Consider the following 22,481-nt stretch of genomic DNA (forward strand, 5'->3'; position numbering starts at 1 on the left):
CCTTGAAAACATTCCTAAAAGCATATTATACATTATTAAGAATGAGCCTGACAGGAAAAGACCATTGCTCTTCCATATTAAAAATATTCAGAATGGAAATAGATCATAGGAGTTGCCATCCCTGTGAACAACTTCCACTGACACACCTCATTAAGCCTCTAGAAAATAATTTGTATATACTCAGTAACAAACAGTTTGAACTTTTCAGTCCAAACTCTCATCACATTTTAGCTGCAGTGCCCACAATCTATTCCACAGCTAAGCAAGATTATGTCTGCATCACTGTGCGCCTAACCACAATGACAAAACCCAAATGCCGAAAGTCCGTTTTAATTCTGATGCTTGGGATTCACTTTGGAGACCCAGCAGATCAGAAAAAGACACTGTCACTTTCAGATGCAGAAGCATGAAAAACCCAGACCAAAGAACACGAGAGCAGATCCAGACAAGAGCCCCAGAGATTACAAGAGGGAAACAGTACTGGAATACAGCAGGAGACTTAGAATCACAATTCAGAGAAGACATGGCTTCTCAAGGAGGCTGAGTGACTGTTCCTCCAACTACTCTGCACATATGTGAGTGAAAAATGATGAAGACTTATAAAAAGCATCATCGTCACTGACTAAAAAAAAAGGAAGGAGACATTCATGACTGAAGACATTACACCAAATAACGAACAGGGAGCATATTCAATATTATCAATATACTAATGTTAACTCTCTAGGTATAAATAAGAACAAGGATGTTTATGTGCAAAGAATATATAATATGATTCAAACAATGGTTTCATAAAGTTTTTATGACATTTCATTTCTGGAACATTTCACTGATGTATACTTGCTCTGTATTAATCCCAGCAATGGGTCACTTTTTTAAAAAACATGTTTCAGGGAATGGCCTGTCACCAAATGCTTAAGGATTACAAAGGCAACAGACACATCTGAAAATTAAGAATTGGCAAAGGGTAGCTGTAGTGAGCTGGTCATCTAGTAACATCAGAGAATGAAACAAATCGCCTAAAATACGTGGAATAACAGGTTATTTAACACAGATAAATTCAAATCTCAGAAATGTTTGCAAAAGAACCCAAGCAACAAAGCTTCCTTAAAATTTTAAGGCAGTATGCGATACTCCATCTATCAAAACGCTGAATCCAGTGTAGGCTAACTCAATAATGAGTATAACTTTGATAGAAAAAAATCCTGAAGGATTCAATTTTGATCCAATACTGTTGACAGTTTAATTGAAGTTAAGAATGGTAAGTTTTGTCTGCAGAGTTTGCAGAAGACTCTGCAAGGACAGCATGAATATTGTCAGGCTTTCCTGGTTAAGTAAAAAAAAAAAAAAAGAAAAAGAGTGGGTATATCTATCTATATCTATATCATCTATATCATCTATATCTATCTCTATATCTATAATCTATATCTATCCAGGAATCAGTAACATAATATCGAAAATATACTGAGTTCTACTTGGAACACTGACAAGCCATCAGGAGGCACTAAGAAATAGTCATAAATAACAACATCATTTCTCAAGTTCTCAGTACAGTGCTGCAGGAAGAAAAAAAAAAAAGAAAAAAAGAAAAAAAAAAGCTAAAAACCTCATGTCATAAAGTGCACACCCACACCCAGTACTGCCCAATAAAAGAAAAAAGCCCTCTTGCTGCTTCAACGTTGCATTTTAAATCTACTCTTCAATTATTGGTCCCAGTTCTGAAGTCGAAACTTTAAGGTTACTTAAAAACTACAGCTTGGAAAACTAACCTTGCAAGACTTCAGGTGCTCAATTTAGTTTTTTAAAGAAAGACTCCTGGAGGATTTGATCTTGAGCAAACATATTTATAACATGGAGAGAATATATGAAAGGAAAAATATCTCTGACTAAATTTTCAGAAAATAGTTTCTGGTGCATGAATTTAGGATCAGAATTGCCCTGGACAAGGAACTAAGAAGTACAGGGCCATTTGCATTGGCTTAATGGGATTCTGTACATTCTGCAGCTCTGCATCAAAAAAAAAAAAACCAGAAAACAAAAACCAACCAAACAAACAAAAAAAACCCCAACCAACCAAACAAAAAAAAACTGCAATAAAACAAGTTTTTTTGACAAGTGTCTGTACAGCTAAAGAAGGAAATATTTGTGCAATTTGACCGCTGGGGTTATAATGGTTTCTCATTCCTCTCAAAATCAAGAGACTTGTTGCAGCTGCAGGAAGGTATGAGAGTACTCAGCAGTTAAAAGAACCTGACTGTAAGTATGTGAATGATAAAAAGGCAACATTTCCATTTTATTTGGAAAACTGTTATTTGTTCAGGTATCTCTATCCTCCTGCAATATCTGATCTCAGCTCAAAATCACTAAGAATTTTATTTTTGTTGCTTACAGCACTAAACCAAGGCAAATTCTCATTTTACAGAGGAGAAAAGGAGAAGCAGAAGAATAATTTAAGAGATTTCCCCTGATACAGAATACACAAAGAACAGAACCTCAAATGTCTGAACCTCCAGTGCTCTAGTAGTTAGATAATTCCTGTCTTCACCAATTTTAACAGAATTTTAAGTTACATATACGGTTCAATATGTTAGCAAAATGTCTGCAACATGTATTGTACAGGGATTATATCCCAGTAAAAGAAAACTCTCGACAGCTCTCTTTCCCCAGATCTATGTGTAGTTGTTCTGTGAAAAGAACATCTCTTTCTGCCACAACTCAGAGCTGTGTTGTTAGCAGGTTTACAACATAATAATCAGAACTGATTTCAGGAGATAAACAGCATTAAAAGGGATAGTGGTAGGCTATAAATAGGCGGAAAAGTAAAAGGATGAAAAAAATCTGGAAGAACCATTGAATTTTTAAAAAATTCAGTACATGTGAAGATCAAGAGGAGTTTCCTTGAATTTCAGAGAATCACAGTATTAACTAGCATGGAAAAGACTTTTGAGATCATTGAATCCAACCTATGAACTAACTACACCCTGTCAACTAGATCAAGGCCCTAAGTACCACATCCAGTCTTTTCTAAATACTTCCAGGGACAGTGACTCCACCACCTCCCTCGGCAGCCCATTCCAACAGCAAATCACTCTCTCTATGAAGCATTTTTTCCTACTGTCCTGCTTAAGCTTCCTCTGGCACCATTAAGACTCTTGTCCTGTTGCTGGTTGCCTGTGAGCAGAGACGGACCCCCAACAGGCTACAACCTCCCTTCAGGGAGTTGTAGAGAGTGATAAGGTCTCCCTTGAGCTTCCTTTTTTTTTTTTTCAGGCTAAGCATATTTTAAGCATTATTAACTAGGGAATTACTTGTCATTCTTTCAGTGAGAAATTATTACAAGTCTGATTTTCAAAACTAGAAAACCTGGAAAGGGTGAAGGTCAAATGTAAAAAATGGGCCTTGACTCAATCCAGTTTGACCTGGATACTGACCTTCAGTAGTGCCAAACAAGTGACAAGTCCTCCCAAAACTAATACATGTGAATGCTTACACCGCTGAAGGTGCCAAGCACTAGCAGAAATGCATGAGCCTTCAAAGATCATGATGACTCTTGATGTTTGTGTCTAGCAGTTCTTACCAAGAATAAAAAATAATTCAATCCCTCACTTCCAAATCTCAAACAGCTTACAGTCAGAATCACTTGCTTTAGTATAAAGCCTTTTTTTTTTTTTTTCCACAGAGAATGTTTAATCAATGCACCATATATTTAAGATAACCAAATGATAAAATTCTCACTGACTTCAAGACATCACCTTGAAGAGACCACATTTAAAAGCTGAATAGATCATTGTAGGATCAGTTTCTCTCAACTACAGATACGTGCCAGGATCCCAGTCCTGTAGGGTTTGAAAGGTACCTCTTCAAAATTTCCCTTTAAACATAATAGAATCAAGTGAAGCAACACTCTGTGGAGAAGGACTTGGGAGTACTGGTGGACAATAAGCTGTCCATGAGCCAGCAGTGTGTCCTTGTGGCCAAAAAGAACAACAGTGTCCTTGGGTACATCAGGAAGAGCACTGCCAGCAGGTTGAGGGAGGTGATCCTGCCCCTCTACTCTGCTCTGGTGAGTCCACCTCTGGAGAGCTGTGTCCAGCCCTGGGCTCCTCAGGTAGAGCGAGATGTGAAACTCCTGAAGTGGGTCCAGCAAAGGGCTACAAAGATGTTTAGGGGACTGAAGCATCCCTGTTATGAGGAAAGGCTGAGGGAACTGGGCCTATTCAGCCTCAAGAAGAGATGATTGAGAGGGGACCTCAACAATATATCTGAAGGGATGGTGCCAAGAGAATGGAGCCAGGCTCTTCCTGGTGGTGCCAAGCAATAGGACAAGAGGTAACAGGCAGAAACTGATACACAGGAAGTTCCACCTGAATATAAGGATTGTGCGGGTGACTGAGCACTGGAACAGGTTGCTCAGAGAGGTTGTGGGGTGTCCTTCATTGGAAATATTTGAGAACTATCTGGACATAATCCTATGGTCTGTGCTGTAGGATGACCCAGCTTGAGCAGGAAGGTTGGACCAGACAACCCACCAAGTTACCTTCCAACCTGACCCAATTGGTGACACTCTTTCACAGAACATTGGAAAGGCATTTAAAAGATGAGACATAGCTCAGTTGCTTCAAAAAGAATGTACTTCTGCAGAACAGTCACTGCTTTCAAAAATTAACTACAGCTTACCGAAAAAGTTTTTAGCCAATGATTGTTCTGTGCAATGTTATAAAAGTTAGTCCTTTTAAAATTCCATTTTCAGCAAGAAATGTTGCTAAAACATTCAAATTTCAAAGATTTCGACCACACTTATAAGCCAAACCCTATCAACAGCTTATAAAAGGTTACATACGCCCAATATTGTTTATTTTCCCCCACCTCAAAATATTCACCCCCCCCCACACACACACTGAGCATTGCTACTTGTTTTGCTCCTTTTCAAGGAATCCTTTAACCTGTTCAGGTTTTGGTCCAGGGCTGAATGGTGCTATGTGAGTCCAGAACTTGATTAGGAATACATGAAAGTTAAGACTCACAATAGTACCTAAGGGTGGTCAAATAATTTCAAGTGTTTGGTTACAGTAAACTTTCAATAGCAGTCTCGGGGGTCCTGGACATCACCACTGCATACATGTACTTCCCACATACTTCACGCCCCCATGAAGATGGCAATGCTGCAAATATGAGTAAAAATTATAAGAGGCAGGAAACCCAAATGCAAACACATATAAATACTGATTTGGGACATGGTGTATGAGAGTAGGCCTGTGCCCCTGGTGTTTTTCATGTCCACAACATGCTGTCTCAAGTCAGTTGGATTTCCAGTCCTAGTGACTGCTGGTCACTGAACATACCTGAGGTTACTATAATACTTTCTCATGATAACCAGGTGTGCTGAGATGCTATGGAAACTCAAGGCCCTTTACATATGTAATTAGAATAGATAGTGCTTCCAATTATCAAGGAGAAAACACTGAAATGGAATTTAGAAAAAAATTCCAATGTATAGCTTTGAAAACTTCCACAACAAAGGTCAAATTGTTTACAAGACAAGTTCAGCCTTCTTCCACTGCCCCTCTAATCCAGAGAATACAACAGCTCCCATTAAAATTACCATAGAAATAATTCCTCGTGTTACCAGTTCAGTTCCCACTGAACTGTAAATAAAAGTCCTGCTTTAAGATCTAATGCTTCCTATATAGCTAGGCACACTGTGACAGAAATCACAAATTATGTAAAACTGTTTAAACAGATGGGAAATTTAGCAACAACTTCCTCCAAATTAATAAACAGATCCTTTGAAAATATTACACAAGAAAGTAGGTGAATGAAGTTATAGTAATTTCTCATGTATTTCATGTTTGAAATAACACACTTGCAGGACATTATTGATGGTTAATAAAGTTGTTGATGCCACTAATCATTAGGCTTGGATCTTTAATTTTTAGAATTATTGAGAAGAATGAGGACAATTTATAACTTTCAAAGCTCTGATTGCATACTGGCTGAAGATTCAGTAAATCATTACAGCACGGATATATTTATGTTCATTCTTGTTTCAAGGCCTATGCAATACCTTGGACAGAAAGGGTGTCTTTATTCTAAATAGTTAGAATACAAATTCTACTCATGCAGTTGTGCAAACAAAATACCATAAATGATGGAATGTGATAAAATGTTGTTTCATTTACTGCTGTTATGAGATCTACTGGAAAACATCAACAGCCATACATGGAACTTGTTTCTTTCTTTGTGGTCCCCTATAAACATAAATGGTTTAACAGCATTTAACAGTAATTTAAAAGCTATGATAATCTGCATTACTTCCATTTCTGAAGCTACTTATACTTAATTTGGGCCTAGGTAATTTTCCTTACAAACCTTTCTTCTTAACTAGCACTGTTGTAAACAGTTCAGATAGATGGATCACACAGTAACGATTAACCCATCAGAGAAACATAAAAAATGATGGGGCAGGGTATCAACTGTCAAATACATATGTTTGTATCAAGTCCATATTTCTTTTGCCTTTAGCAAGAGATGATACAAAAAACTCTAAAATGCAAATACTGCAAAACTGGAGAATGTACAACTTGGATCCTCATTACTTCACTCCATCTTCATGATTAGATAAACAAGCTTTTTAAAGTCTCTTCTATTTAACTGACTGAAAAACGAAAATAAAATATACAAGGTCTTTTTGATATCTTTTAAAAACAGATCAGACTGAATCATTCACTATTTTTGTTAGTTTAATACTTCGGGTGCTAAGTTGCCTCCTGAAATTCCATCAAATAATACATTCTCTCATTCATTTACTTAAGAAAGATTTTTGCTACTGAATTTAGAATTTGAAATTGATCCCTGTGAAAATAATAATAGTGTATCTAATAATAAAAAGTAGACAAGAGGTAAAAGATATTTATTTCATAATGAAGAATGAAAAAAAATCAGTTCTGTTTAGGGTAAGCTAGTATAGAGGAAAGAAAAGATGAACAATTAGCTCTCTACCACAATGATACTTCTGAGATAAAATCAGATTGTAACACACTTCAAGCCCAGTGTTCTCTTCAGGTTCATAGGTTACAAATGATTTATAGTCACCATTTCATACTTAGCATTCTGGCTTTTCCCATATTGTAAATACTTCATAATCAAAGGATTTTCTTGTTTCAGAAATACTTTTGCTAAAATGGCTTAACACAACTCAAAGTGCTTTAGATGAAAGCAAATTTAAGTAAAATTTCTCTCTGCCTCTTTCCAGGAGGTAAAAATGCCCTCTCTGTGTCTGGTGCCTACATTCCTCTTCTTTCACATTAGAGCTGTAAGTCTCCTCTTTCAGGTCACGTCTTCCACATAAAAGTGCTAAACTAATGCCGCTTAATGACAAATTAATGTCCATGAATAAAAAATACACCTCTAATAGCATAGAGTAATTTGCCATTACAATATCATCATTGGACATGCCCCTGGTTTAATACGATGTATTTAATTCATAACTTAATGAGTGATATATAAAAAGAGAGAGATGAACCCTGCAATTACATTTATGTGAGTCTGTCACCTTATTTGTAAAACCTTAGAGTCATTTACATTCAAATTAGAACAAATGAGTGATTTCACAAAGTGCAGTGATAAATGACCATTGCTGCACAAGACAGAACTGTATTTCCTGTGAAAACATTAACAGTTTCCTATTATTTGTTAAAAATTACAATGCATATTGCCCAGTGTTGTGTGAATAATGACTTTTTTACTGATTAGGTCAGAAGACTAATACGGAGTAAAAATAAATAATTTTTCTTTTCATTTTTTCTGATTTAAGCTTGAATTTCTCTGCTCAAACTGTTATGGACTCACACTGCCACCTGCTGCCCAGGCCTGGGCAGGAAAGGCCCCGACTGCTTCATTTCAAGTCCAGTTCAGCCATTCTGCCTTCTGGGTGTCATTTCTTGCAATAAACAAATTTACCCCCAGATTTCTAAGTGGACATGTCCATGAGAACACAAGCAGATAAAGATAGCTACTCTACCCACTTACAAGTACTTCCATTTTGAGGGCTCATGCATCCAAACTGCCTCAACTCATAAGGAGAATTTAAATCAAAACACACTGGGGACTGGGAGGGACAGAGAGGACATTAAACATTAGCATTGATCAGACAGTAATAAACCCAAAGAATTTTGTACACTAAGCATTCTGGCATTCATCAGCCCCTGTTTACAGCTTTATAAAAATACTGGAAACATTCCAGAAGCAGAAATCTTTCAGGGACTGATGGACAGAAAGGTCATCTAAAGAGTCCACGCTGGCTAGAATGACAACATGAGAAGGGCAGAGAGGGAAATTGTAAAGCAATACAGTTTCCCTGTCCCTATTTAAAACACACACCTAAGCTGCTCACCCTTCCCGACAGAATCTGCCAAGAGATGGCAGATACAGCACTAGCTGCCTCTTCCCAACTTGTGACCTCTCCTGTAACTTTGCTGCAGAGGACTGGCAATGTGTATCCATACAACTACCCAGACAGCTTGGGAGCTTTGATCTCGCAGCAATAGTTAACCTAGATGTTGCAGCAACATTTTTTTACACATCCATCATCAGTTTCAATTCACACTGCAGATAAATAGCAGCAAGTGGATTACAGTAAGAATAGGATTCAAAGTGACTGGGTATTGTCATTTTGATATATTTTCATTTTCCTCACTGATACCAACTAAAAAATGGAGAAAAACACCATCATTTTTTTCCTGAGTCCCATTTTAAGTTGGAATCCCCACTAGTGCAACCACATTCCATATATATAGATCATTATCTCTGTAATGTATCAGTATATTAAAGAGATAACAGAAAAAAAAATCCCAAAGTTATTTTTGAATTTTGTCCAAGAACTTTTCTAATGACTATGAATAGCTCAATGACAACAGCTGACAAAACTTGCTCCTTCAAAAAATAGCAGGCTAGCACAGCAACAACTGGTTGCATAACACCTAAGAACAGAAAAATGTAAGACATTATTTTTGCCTACTTTGTATTCTTAGCATGGGAAGGTTACTACACCACAGGATAAAGTTGGTAGACTTAAGCTTGCTGGTGGTGACTAATTCAGGGGGATTGAGGGGAGTGTGCAGAGTGTGCATGCATGTACTTAGATTAAAAACTCAGTATTAGTTTAAAAAAAGCAAGCCTTGGTTGCTAGATGACCTTTAGATTTTCTTTCCAGCAGTTTAATTCACTCTGTATGAAAAACCCAGGAGCTAAAATCCCAACTGGTCTGGGGCTTCTAGCAATACAAAGGTGATGCTCTCAATCTCTGGTGTATGAATTAATTCATCTCTGAAGGAGTTTATCTTAGTGAAAGTTGGGATTGTCATTGGCACCGTTCCAAATGGAGAAGTTGGGTCTAAGAAAAATAAATAGCTTTGAAGCGCTGGCCTACCCACATATATAAACCATGCACACTCCTCCTTTTAGTTCCACATGCAAATTCATTTGCAACTTCTTCCATTTAAAAACAGTAACATATTTCAATCTACAGCACATTCAAATAGTTTAAGATAATAAGAAGAAAATATTTAGATCATTAGGAATTTGTACACCAGGAAAAAAAATGTTTAAGCCTAAATTCACCATTACAGCAGAAGGTTAAAAATCAAATGCCTCAACCCAGGACAATTTGCCTGTTTCAATCATTTACCACGAATGATTCCAGGAGGATTTGTGAGTTGATTAATCTTATTTTTGTATTCCAGGTCTGATCCTCCTCACTGTCTGCTTTTGTATACAAGAATTCAGAGCAGGACAGTACAGAGGCAGTTCCAAGAAAATTCCAGTTGACTGCTGTTGTACAATGCTGTGCTCAGGCTTATTTTAGTCACTAACCTAAAATGCTCTTTTTTTTTTTTTTTTTTTTTTTTTTTTTTTTTTTTTTTTTTTAGCTTAAATTAGCTGTCTTTAAAGCTGTTATGACTGACATCAGTAGCAAGCAAGCAGATATACCTGTAGCAGAGTTCCATTTAATGTAATGAAGTTTCTCAAAAGTAATCTGGCACATTTACCATTTAGCGGGAAACCTAATGCACTTAAAGCTAATGGCAAAATTGGGATCAAACTTTCAAGTTTACTTGACACAAAAACATTTAGGATCCCAAGAAGAATTTTTAAAAGTCAGAGTAACTTCAGTGGCAGTCAGGATCATCACCACTCGTGTCTACTTTACCTGATCCTCCTAGGAACTGTGAGAATAAGAAATCATTTCCAGCATTAAGTACAAGGAGAGTCACTTCAAATAAGTCTGTACTGAAACTATGCCACCGTCCAACCAATACACATAACATCACTGATGTCTCAGACTCTGTCTACTGTGTAAACTTAATTTGTTCTTCATGAAAGGTGCCTAATCTGGCAGCAGAAAATTAAAGGGATAAATGTTATCCAACAGTCATGCCATGCCCTGCCTCTCAGAAATGAGCGCTTTGCTTTAGATTGTTCTGCAACTTCTAAACTCCTCACCCACAACTGTCATACCTTGAATATAATTCAGGATGTACCTAGAACTCCACTGAAAAAAAAACCAATCACGCCTCAGAATAAACAGAAAAAAATCACTTAGCTTTAAGATTTCAATTATGGACAGTTCAATATCCCAGATCCCTGAATACCAGTGGAAATCAGCCTCTGCTTTAAAAAACAATTACTGCCCACACAATACTGAGCTGATGTTGATCAGTAGATGGAAATTCCATTAAAAACTTATATTCTCAATAGCATTCCCTCCTTATTAAGACTCTTTGATTGTTGAAATAATTTGCAGTTTGCGGCTCTCTGGTAATGAATACACAAACAGGAAAAAGACAAAACTTCTTAGATCTACAACCAGTTATGTAACTCACACATACTCATGAAACAAACATTTTTATGTTCTGAATAAATGTTTTAACACATTTATTCTCTTGCATAAGAATAAAGTTGTCATGTAGTCTTCAGAAAAACATTCACAAGCTTTAAAGTACAAAATAGGTCATCACAAACACACTACCTAATACCACATTCTCTACAGTTCCATTTGGAAAGTCCATTTTCAGATGTCCACCACATTTAATGCCTTTCACTAGCTATCTCTTGCTTATGACATACGACAAATATGGTCCACTTTTAAAAGGGAAAGAAGATATTCAGATAACCCTCTCCTGTTATATTTCAAAGTTTGCCTATTGGCTGCAGCTCTCTGCATTAGCCTTCTTTGAAAAACCTCAGCCAACACTGACAATCAATCTGAGCTGGAGGAGGAACCTGGGAAACAAGAACCTAAGAGAACTGGGTGTGCACGCTGCAAGCAAATGCTGTGTGAGTGATCACAGACCTTAGTGCCACTGAAAGTACACAAAGTTCAAGCCTTTAGCTCTCCCACACTTCTGCAGCAGTTAAGAAAAATTGCATTGCCTTACCGTTTGCTCAGCCTGAGACAGATGTGTGCGCTTACAAGCCTTGTTTCAATGTTTAATGTACCTGAGAATTATGCAGATGACATGAGAGATTCATGAATATGTATGTATCTCAAATAAAATACATCAGCATGCTTCAAAAGAGTCCCCCTCTACAAATGAAGCTAGAAACAAAACCCCCAAACAGCAGAGGTTGTGGAATAATCATAACTCAAAGTATGACAACGCTGATATGGGGGGAGAAGTCTGCACTACACAAAGCTGAAATTAAGATCTAAAGTAGGGAATACCTGGGCATTTCTCTTGTTTGCAAATAAGGAAAATATGATTTACCACAGTTTTAAAATAAAACACTAGTAAATTATCAATCTAAAATGAGCGTGACTTTTCAAATTAAAATATTGAATCAACATTAAATGCTACAGAATATTTAATAATGAAAAGTTTATAGATGACAAAATGCATTTAACAAACTAGCAGCGTTGTCAGAAATCTCCATTGCATTACCTAACTAACAGTAGGTAGAAAATGTTCCTCTCCTTTCTCCTGTCTTTCCTTTGATTGAGAACTCTTTAAAAAATTGCCATAAATGCAATTTAAACAATTTGTTACAGAATATTTTTGAAATTAATCAAAACATTAAAGTCCTCTAAGCTGTTTAGTCTATAAGAAAAAGGATCTGTCATAGCCAAAATAACATTTTGTTTATTCTGAGACAACCAAGAAGAAATTCCTTAAAGATCAGTCAATATAAAAGTCAGCATTGTCTGAAAATTATTTTGTCCCAGTGAACTACTGAGACTGCAGTAAATTCTTGACAATCATACACTTCAGCAATCATCTTAGATGAATCAGATCATTAGAGCATTCTTTGGAACCTCAGAGACAACCAATGTGCCTTGAAACAGATATGTGAATGGGCAATGCCAATTGCATTTGTAGCACAAAACCCCCCATCCTTACTGAAATGCACGGAATCATTACCGGTCCCAGATAAAAGTATCAAAAAGAGATGAAACTGTTCAAGACCGTTCCAATGAACTGTCAGGCTGGAACATCTAAAGAAGAGCTGGAGAAAGTGTTAACAATAAGAGCAGCACTCATACAGGAAAAGCTTGGTCTAATCAAAACAGTTAAAGACAATCCTAACAAGTTAAAACTCTGTGTCATCATTACACAACAATAAATGACAGCTAGATCCCACACACTGTATTTCCTAAATTTAGGCTAAACTAAGCTAAGTTCATGATATCTGAACAACTCAAAACAGCATGAAAGTAATTCAGTAGCACTGTAAATGAAGAACTCTGATCAGAGAGCAGAGAAGGGGCATTATTCCCTTTCCAGCATCTGTATCACAGCATGTGGGGTGACAAGACACCCCAGTTACCAACTGCAGAGAGGATAAGTGGTTTTAAGGAAGTCTTCTTTAACTACTTGGATTTTATTTGCAGACAGCACTAAAATAAGGCAAGAGCTATTTTCTAAAGTCACACAATAATATGTAGAACATAACCAGATATTTGATTTAATTAGTTTGGACCTGAAAGATGTCACCTTGTTGACCTCTGTTAAAAAGACTTAGAGCAACTGCTCAAGGCTGATTACTTGCACGGACTGCAACCGTACTAAACAAACAAGTCAGGTAAATTCTTACTGTGATCTATTCACACTGCAAATCTGTCTACAGGTATGCCTTGCTGAGGTGAACTTTGTAAAAAAAAAAAAAAAAAGTACTGCAAAAGGAGTAAAATACAGCCTAAATCCCAACATGATATAAGCTACAGCCACCCCACAGACTGGACGGAATCTGCAAGCAGATTCCAAATCTTTATGATGAGACTCTGTTCAAAAACAGTTTACAGAACTAGCACTGCTCTCTGTTTTCTAACACATATTCTCCTCTTTTTTCCTCTACCCTTCCTCCACTGCCTTATTCCCTGCCTCCACTACTGTAAATCTGGACACTGAATCCCATTTTCTCTTAATTTTTTACAACAGTGTAGCTGCAGTTATCCTACCCTGTCAGGGCACAACAGTGCTTTTTAAACATCTTTCACACATTGTACAGCAACTGCAGGCCACAGAGTTGTGGTTTCTATGACTCATGAAAGACATGGTAATCTTGTAAGTTGTAGAAAGAGAAAAAAACATGCAAATAAACGTATGCATGAGACAAAATGCAGCAAATGACATGAGATCAACAGGAAAAGCATAAGTAGGAAAGGAATTAAAGTGCTTCTGATTCTTTTGCAAATTATTTTGCAGTTGTATTTCATCTTAGAGGGCTTTTCCAACATAAAGGTCTCTCTGACTGTCATGTCCAGAGAATTTTTACTGGAAGAAATATTTTCTAACTCCAACATGTTGGGTGTTTTATAGGGCCAGCATGATTTTGGGGTTGATTTTTTTTTTTTTTTTTTAATTCATCAGCAATCTATTCCTAAATAATTGACTATAGCTTGCACATTAAGGACAAGATTCAAAGCACTGGTAGCTCTGTAGTTGTCTGTCTTTCCCCTGCAATTAAAAGTATTAAGACGGTGGTAAGAGAAGAGCTACAAATACCAGAAGCTACTCAACACAGGTAATAGAAAAAGTTAGCACAAGAATTTATTTTGAGCATATACCTGCTCTCTTCTTACATACTCTCATATCCCTACTTGATGAGCACAACAAACTTCTCCCTACTTTTTAATATTTTCTGTAGCTTCTTTGCTGTAATAGTCTCTTTAGTTCAATTTCTGACAAAGTAAGAGACACATAAGCATCAAAGTCATACTCACACTGACTGGTTAGTTTGAGTACCATTAAATACATTGTATATGACTACCAGTGTTACATTTATATCTTTCTCATTACAGTAACCCCTTCCCACGCCTGCCCGACAATTAGTAGGTCAAATGGATTTGTGGCTGTATTGGATTATGTAACATAAAAATGTGTATTCTATTTCATCTGTTGAAAGCTGTTTTTTGGGAGATGTGTTATTCCCCATTACTCCAGGGGGGAGGGGGGCGGATGCCTTCTGATAATGGCCCAGCCATTAAATCCAGGTGGGGCACTGTTTCTTATCTCTTTCATCACCCCTCCATCCTCCAGGGGAACATCTTCTGATAATGGGCCATTAGGGCCCACCAATGACACGACACATTCCATCATCCCATTGTGAGATGCTCCACACAGTGGGGGAGGAGCCAGCTGTTCTTGGCTAGATAAAAACTGGGACTGGAGGACACAAGGTATCCTGTTTTTCCACTGGAGTCCCAGAGGAAGACCGGACCCATCTCCCCATCACTGGACTTTCTACAGGACCATCTCTACTCCACAGAACCACATGTGTTACTCCAGGAGGACTTATTTGGACTGCTTCCGACATCCTGACCAACAGGGTGCCAAGTCATATCCCTGACTCTGTCAGGATTTTTTTTCCAGGATATTTGTTTGCTTCCTTGCTTGCTTTTTTTGTACTACTACATTTGTATTTTCCTTTTTCTAAATATTCCTAGTAAAAAACTGTTACTCCTATTTCCCATATCTTTACCTGAGAGCCCCTAACTGCAAAACTATAATAATTTGGGGGGAAGGGGGTTTACAATCTCCATTCCAAGGGAGGCTCTAGTTTTCCTTGGCAGACAACTGTCTTTCAAAACCAAGACAGTGGCTTATTTCGTATCTCACAGTTCTTATTTTTCAAACCAACCATCCTTCCCAACACAACCCGTGTCTGTTTTCTCAGCAAAATTAAATCTCTTCTTGCATTCCTAAAAAAAAAAAAATACATATATATATACCAATTGTAGTACTCCATCAGCTCCTTTGACTTCCTAATCAATTTATAATGCACAAATTAATACCACCTTATTATCTTAACATACATTTTGAAGGGTTTCCTAAGGTTAACACTCAAAGAACAGATTCTTTCTCTGTAAGAAACAGAGCCTTCAAGTACATCCTGAAGTTGTTAACACGAGATCCTGCATGGCCCTGGTACTCAGTGGCTCAGCGTGCTGCCAAGCACACTCCAACTGTTGAAATGCAGTTACGCTGTTGGAAGGCAAGTGCATACGAGGAGCACTGTGCTGATGTGCATCTCCCTGCCCAAGTGTTGCCCAGGTGCAGTTAACACATCCAATTTCAGAAACAGTGCTGAAAAGTTACTGAGAGGAGCAAACAGTTCTGTAGAACTGCTATTGCCATTTTATTTTTAGAAGGCTTTTCACAGATACCCGTCAAAGCCGTGTTCTCGCTATCATCAGAAGCCATTTCCTACACAAGCCAAGCACAAAAAAAAAAAAAAAACAACTCCAAAAACTTTACTGCAACTCAAATTTTTTGTTTGATAAAGACATCAGCATTATGGTCATAAGGCCTACTGAGAATAAGATACCATTATAATAAGCCCTTCAGTGAAAGGCTGCAGTGCCCTGGAATATACATCAATATTCTTCTGTGAATTACACATTTGAATTTGTCACAATAATCATGATCCCAATAAGGAAATAGCTTCACATCTGGTGCACTGAGGTAGAAGAAAGCAAATTCCCTGGTAAAGGGGGGAATCAAACTCCCATGTGCTGATATTAATCAGTGGATCATACTTGTTTTCAGGAACGAAATGGACAAAATGGATGCAGGGATAAAGCATCGACGAACCCAAATTACACCCAACATTCAGATCTCCTGAAATCCAGTTTTTACTATTTAGATTATACCAGGTATTGTAATAGTAGTCTCCTACTGAAATTAAGCTTGAAACAAAAGCAGATCAAAAAGAAATGGCTGATCAAGCCAAAAAGCCTCACCTCAATGAGATAGTGGGAACATAAACTGAGAAGCTCCAGCAGCTGCAAATGACTCCCAGCTGCCAGGACATCCTGTATCACCCCTGGTTCCAAGAGGATCTGTAAAGAAGAAAATGGAAGATTTGTCATCTGGAAGATGTACTCAGGGTACTTGTATAAAATATGAAAGGCCTTTGTTATTTCAGATAATTAAGTCAACATAAAGAACAGAATACAATTAAGCATATAGAAAAGTCTTTACAGAATAGGGACAGATTTTCTAAAGTTCATCTGAATTTCCCAAAGGATTTTTTAACCTTTTTTTTTATAATTTTCTTTTTTCTGTGAGAGTCTCTAAGTCACAATACCCTCTAAATCCTTTGAAACTAAATGTCTGCTGTTTAAGAAGGAGACTTTTCAAAATAACAAAACCTCCTTTTGTTATCTGTATACTTAGATCCTTCCACATATACTGATGAATCAGGCCAACAGAATTGACTCAGAAGTCTCCACTATTAATATCATTCATGCATGTAAAACATACAGAGACTAGGAACACCCTGCCTATTCTGCATGGTGCCACTTTATAATCTTCCCATCCACTGTCTTCATTTTAGAGAGCAGAGCTCTGAAAGCACAATGAGCATGTTGCTGGGGAAGTGCCAGAAAGGGCTTGGAAACCAAGACTGATTATTCAGCTACTTGCTCACATGAAACTCCTACTCATTTCAATTAAAATCATGTACAGGCAGCAGTAAGGATAATTGGGCCACAGCTCATAGACTGCTGTCTTGGGGTCAGCTTGTTAGAGCATCCCTTTTGGGACACAAAAATGTCTTTGGGAATATGGACAGTGGTCAACTTCTTATTAGCAATCAGACTAAAACCTATCCAAACTAAAAATTTTTAAAATTTTAAAGTGGAGCAACATCAAAAAAAAAAAAAAAAAAAAAAAAAAAAAAAAAAAAAAAAGCATGAGGAAAATTAAATTTTCAAAGATGCAAAGATGCTCATTTTATTCAATTTAATCCTTGTACTTCCCCTAGCAGATTTGGTTTTACACCACATGAGGTCAGTCTCTCACTGCTCCACAGGGAAGTAAAGCTTGTTTTCAGATCCTTTTTTTTCTGCCCACACAATTCAGTTTCATCTCATAGCATCATTTCTATACCTCAAGTGCAGTGGAATAAGGAAAATGGAAAACAAAAGGAAAGACACTCAACTGCATTTTTTGTGGTATAACTATTTTTGAGGAAAATGAAAAAAACACATATACATTTCTTCAAGCAAAACCACAAAATTATCTCCAACATAACGGGTATATTAGGAGGAGGAGAGAAGGGGATTGATCCTTGCTTATATCAAGAAACCATTTACATTGAGTTCTGTATCTGACATCCTTAATTCTCGTGGAAATCACTACATTCATTAATATTAGGTTTTAAGTGAACATTATATGTCATTTACATACTATATAAAACATGAAAGTTCTTTATCTAGCCAGAAATCCATGTAAGAATCCTGCTGTAACTGAGAATCAGGCCCAGCACAACCCAGGTTTTTGACTGGTGCTACTGAGGTTGCTATGCATGAGGAGAGATAGTTGAACAGAAAGTTAGAATGGATTTCAGTTACAAAAATATCTCCAACAGACATGGATATTAAAAGCAAACAAAGAAACAAATAAAACAAGTCCCTCTCAAGTATTTTCAAGTCAGAACTCAAGGTCAGACTAAACAAGCTGGTATAGACCTTGCAGTGTTTTTTATTCAGACATGGTTGACACTGAGGAAGCTGCCATCCTATGGCACATTACTTAATAGATATCAGCCTGAGAACCACAACCCTAAGCAGATTAGTACCTTGTAGGCATAGACAAACTATATTTAACAGTGATCATATTATGTATTTTAAAGCTACAGCAATCCATTTACAAATAATACTAGTAGCACTATGAGATAAGAAGTAGGACAAGAAGCAAAGAGGGTGGCTGGCTACTGTCTAGAGGTGATTTGCGCAAAGGTAGCAACAAAAGTTCTTTTCAAGGTGGCAGATATATTTCCTACATGTTCTTTCCTTCATTTTTACAGCCCTCCTATACCATTCAAGCTAAATTCTACTGAGGAAACAGATTCACATTTGTGTTTCTCAAGATAACGGAGGGAAGTCTAGGTTATCTTTTCACGAAACTTTACTTTAAATGGAACTATCTGAACTTTTATTCAATACTCATTTAGATATAGGCAAAAATACTAATTCATCTATGCTAAATGTTTGTCATCAGGACATTGCATGCTGGGGAAATCCACAAGGGAAAGAAAATGCTAAGTAAAGAAGGAAGAAAATATTGCAAGCCTCCCTTCTACTGAAACTGGGGTAATTCACAATTATTCCACAGCTTCGAGCTTTTATACACTAAAGCAATTGCTTGTTTTTTATTAATTATTAGCATAGGTGTTTATATGTTATACTGGCCTTCCAGCTCAATATTAACAGCAAATGCACACAAATACCACCAAATGCACACCATAAGTACACCCAGTGACTGACTCTCCTTTGCTTGTCTAACTCTCAAAACAATGGCTCTGAGGTCTATAGAATGATGCTTATTGTAAATTAAGGAGAGTGAAACTAATTTGATTTGCTTTGGATTCACAACTTCAGAATTCATCATAAATTGTCATGTGAAAAAACAGAGAGAAGCTTAATAATTTTCTGTAATCCATCCTCAACCCAAGCGCTTTGAGGCATAATTACTGGGGCAGAAACTTAAGAGTAATTTGGACCCATCGATTTCAGACAAAAACTGCAACCTTCACCAGTGAAGAATGTGCTTTCTCAGGACACAGGCTATATTAAGACACAGGTTATATTAAGCACAGTTGGTTGCTGTACTATTTTTACATTAAGATTAATTAGATGCAATTCAGGTATTGCACCTGGTTGCATCTTACAATCATCCCTCTATTTAATCCTTATTTCTAAGGGTTAATTTTCATTATACTTTCAACTTCTTCTTTCTGGTACCCAAGAAAATCCCCTTAAGCACCTTTACCTTGTATACAACTGGCAGATCTTGCCACGAGTAACTTCCTTTCCTAAGCCATCAAGCCTGACATACTGCTCGTTTTCAAACTGATATACTTTGACAAACTACTTTGCTCTTACAATGACTTTTTTCAAACTGGAAACCTGCTCCTCAAAGTTGCCTTTCTACTCTCCATCATGCCACAAACCCTCCAGAAAGGAGGCATAAAATACAGTCTGAACCCTACTGCGGTCAGATTCACAGCCCAAGGGATTGAAACAATGCAAAATTCGGCTGTTTGTAACAGAATGCTGAGGTCACAAGATCCAGAAAGGCAGATTACACAATTTCTTAGATCCACTATTTTTAGACATGCAGTTTTAATCTACCTGGAAACTTATCCACTTATACTTTGTAGATATATTGCAGAAAGCATCTCTGCAAATGCAAGAACAAAAAAATGGTAAATTAAACCTGACCTTGTAAAGCACAATACTGAGGCAGAAAAGGGAATTTTATAATTAAAATTGTTACAGAAAAACGTGGGCCTTAACATCCTGCTCTGTATTTTTACCCTCTAGCCAGCAGCTCAAAACTAGAATTTATTCCCTCTTACACCAAGATTTCTCTCCTCATTTCCCAACTCAAGCTGCATCTCTCAACACCTTAGGACTGTGGGTAAGCATGAGAAAATACTTAACTGGTATCATGTATCTTGCCTCTCTCTTCAATCTTCCTTGAGACTTGTGGCAACTGAGTGTGTAAGAACCACCAACCTTTCCTAAGAACAACCACTCAGGCCTCACCTCCACATTGTCCACATCAAAAATGTCCTCCTAACTCTTTTAATGTCTCCTGTACCCACCTGTGGTGTATCCACCCTCCTACAGCCAACAAAGCACTAGAGGCCTACAAAAAAAAATTGTAAGGTCAGAGCAAAGAGGGCAATAACAGTCAAAAATGAAAGAAAAGGAAACTCCTTAAACTGTCCTTTCCAATAGAGCAACTTACAGCCTGAAGGAGAAGGAAAAATCCAGATTAACTATCACCTCTGTGGAGTCTCATGAGGTTTATGTCTGGAAAGAACAACGAGAACATTCTATTTCCTGAATACTGCAGGCCACTATGTTTAATCCACACCTTTTAAAGACACTAAACAATAGCTACTTGTCTTGGGTTATGTAACCAAAAAAATTGTGTATTCTCTTTCATCTGTTGAAAGCTGTTAGAGAGATGTTTTTTCTTTATCTCTCGTGCCTCCAGGGAGGAGGGGGTGGATGCCTTCTGATAATGGCCCAGCCATTAAAACCAGGTGGGGCAGTGTTTCTTATCTCTTTTACCACCCATCCATCCCCCCAGAAATCTTCTGATAATGGGCCATTAGGACCCACCAATGACATGAAACAGTACACCATCCCACTGTGAGATGCTCCACACAGTGGGGGAGGAGCCAGCTGTTCCCAGCTAGATAAAAACTGAGACTGAAGAACACCAGGTATCTGTTTTTCCACTGGATTCCCAGAGGAAGACCGGACCCATCTCTCCTGGACTTTCTAGAGGATCATCTCTACTCCACAGAATCACATCTGTTACTCCAGGAGGATTTATCTGGACTGTTTCCAACACCCTGACCAACAAGGTGTCAGGTCATATCCCTGACTCTGTCTGAGTTTTTTCTAGAATTTTTTGTTTGCTTGACTTTTTTTTTTTTTTTTTTTTTTTAAATATTCCTAGTAAAAAACAGTTACTCCTATTCCCATATCTTTGCCTGAAAGCCCCTAATTGCAAAACTATACTAATTTGGAGGGAAGGGGGTTTACATTCTCCATTCCAAGGGAAGTTCTAGATTTCCTTGGCAGACAACTGTCTTTCAAAACCAAGACACTTCTTTAGGCCCAAGAAGGCTCAACTTCACACCCAGACAAAGACTGAGAGGTTGAAGATGCACTTTTATCACCTTTATTCCAGCTACTCATATATCCCCCACATTTTTCTCATTTCCATACAGCTGTTTGTGGAGTAATGGAAAAGTGAGATGGTGGTATGACTCACCATTAAAAATACATCAGTATTATGCTGTAACAGTAAGGAAAACAGACAGTCATATTTAATTTGGGAGAAGATAACTTTCCAAAGACAGCACTAGTGGCCTCTTAGTGCTTAATACCAAGTCCTCTTAAGTCCCATTTTCCAATGGTAAGGAAACATGTAACCCTGTTGGAAAATTCTAGGAAGTAAACTGTATGGAATTTAACACAGAAAACAAGAAAAAAATCTTCTAAGATTCCTGCCACTCTGACGAAAAAGAAAATTCCTCCTTGACTACACTTGCAGTGATCAGCATTTTGAACAAGACAGGCGTCAAACACAAGTATAAGTTGTTTTTGCCTGATGGAGATCATTCCGTGTGCTTGAGAGCAATCAAACACCTTAACTTTTCTTTTAAAGTAATTTAGACTGCATTTCATTCTCAACCAGATAGCATTTTCTGTCTCCCTGTTCATTCATGATTCAGTTGAATACTGAGCTCCTTGCACATGGGTAAGCGCTGCTTCAAAAGAGTGAGCGAGGTAAGAAAGTGCTAGTCCCCTACAGGCAATTGCCCAAAGCCCTGGCACACAATGCTTGGTAGCACTAGCTACAACATCCAGATGTCTCATTAGCCAGTGCCAGAAAACATCACAACCAGCATTTCTCTGATAATCATAATATTCTTCCAGAAAATTAGAAGAAAATCCATGTTAAATGCACAGCATACACAGCATAATAAAACCACTGAATGTTTCCATTTGGAAGACACCCGTAAAGATCACGTAGTCCTACCTCCTTGCTAATTGCAAGACTATCCAAAACTAAACACATGTCCAGACATTCTTTGAACTCTGACAAGCTTGGTGTCATGACCACTTCCCTGGAGAACCCATTTCAGTGACCTGCCACCTTTCCTTTATCTCCAGCCTGAACTTTCCCTGACATAGCTTCACACCACTATGAAGTACCATTACTATAATTAAAGAGGCTTTGGATAAGCAAGACTCCAAGCAAATTCACTATTCTTTGGGGTGGTGTTTCATTACATTAATCACTTTTAGCACTAGAAAAGCTGTCTTGTCCCTAGCTTAATTCTTGTCCAGAGCAAATACAGTAAAATATTTAATTTTCTCTACAATGAAGTTATAAAGTGAGTTAATGAAAGCTCTGTTATTAGTCTAAGCCTTTTAGACAATCTGTAGCTAAACT

General features: G+C 37.5%; 1 protein-coding gene across 9 annotated transcripts in view; it reads right to left on the reverse strand.

Annotated features, from left to right (window-relative positions):
* The window catches only part of KLHL32 (kelch like family member 32), a 141,792-nt gene that overhangs the window by 49,480 nt on the left and 69,831 nt on the right, over positions 1-22,481 (reverse strand). For all 9 annotated transcript variants that reach the window (XM_040057589.2, XM_040057587.2, XM_058419613.1 and 6 more), the window contains one exon: positions 16,235-16,333. In XM_040057589.2, coding sequence (XP_039913523.1) covers positions 16,235-16,333 — 99 coding nt within the window. The remainder of the gene's footprint in view (positions 1-16,234; positions 16,334-22,481) is intronic.

This window comes from Hirundo rustica, chromosome 3 (assembly GCF_015227805.2).
Source record: "Hirundo rustica isolate bHirRus1 chromosome 3, bHirRus1.pri.v3, whole genome shotgun sequence".
In the NCBI taxonomy this organism is placed as follows: domain Eukaryota; kingdom Metazoa; phylum Chordata; class Aves; order Passeriformes; family Hirundinidae; genus Hirundo; species Hirundo rustica.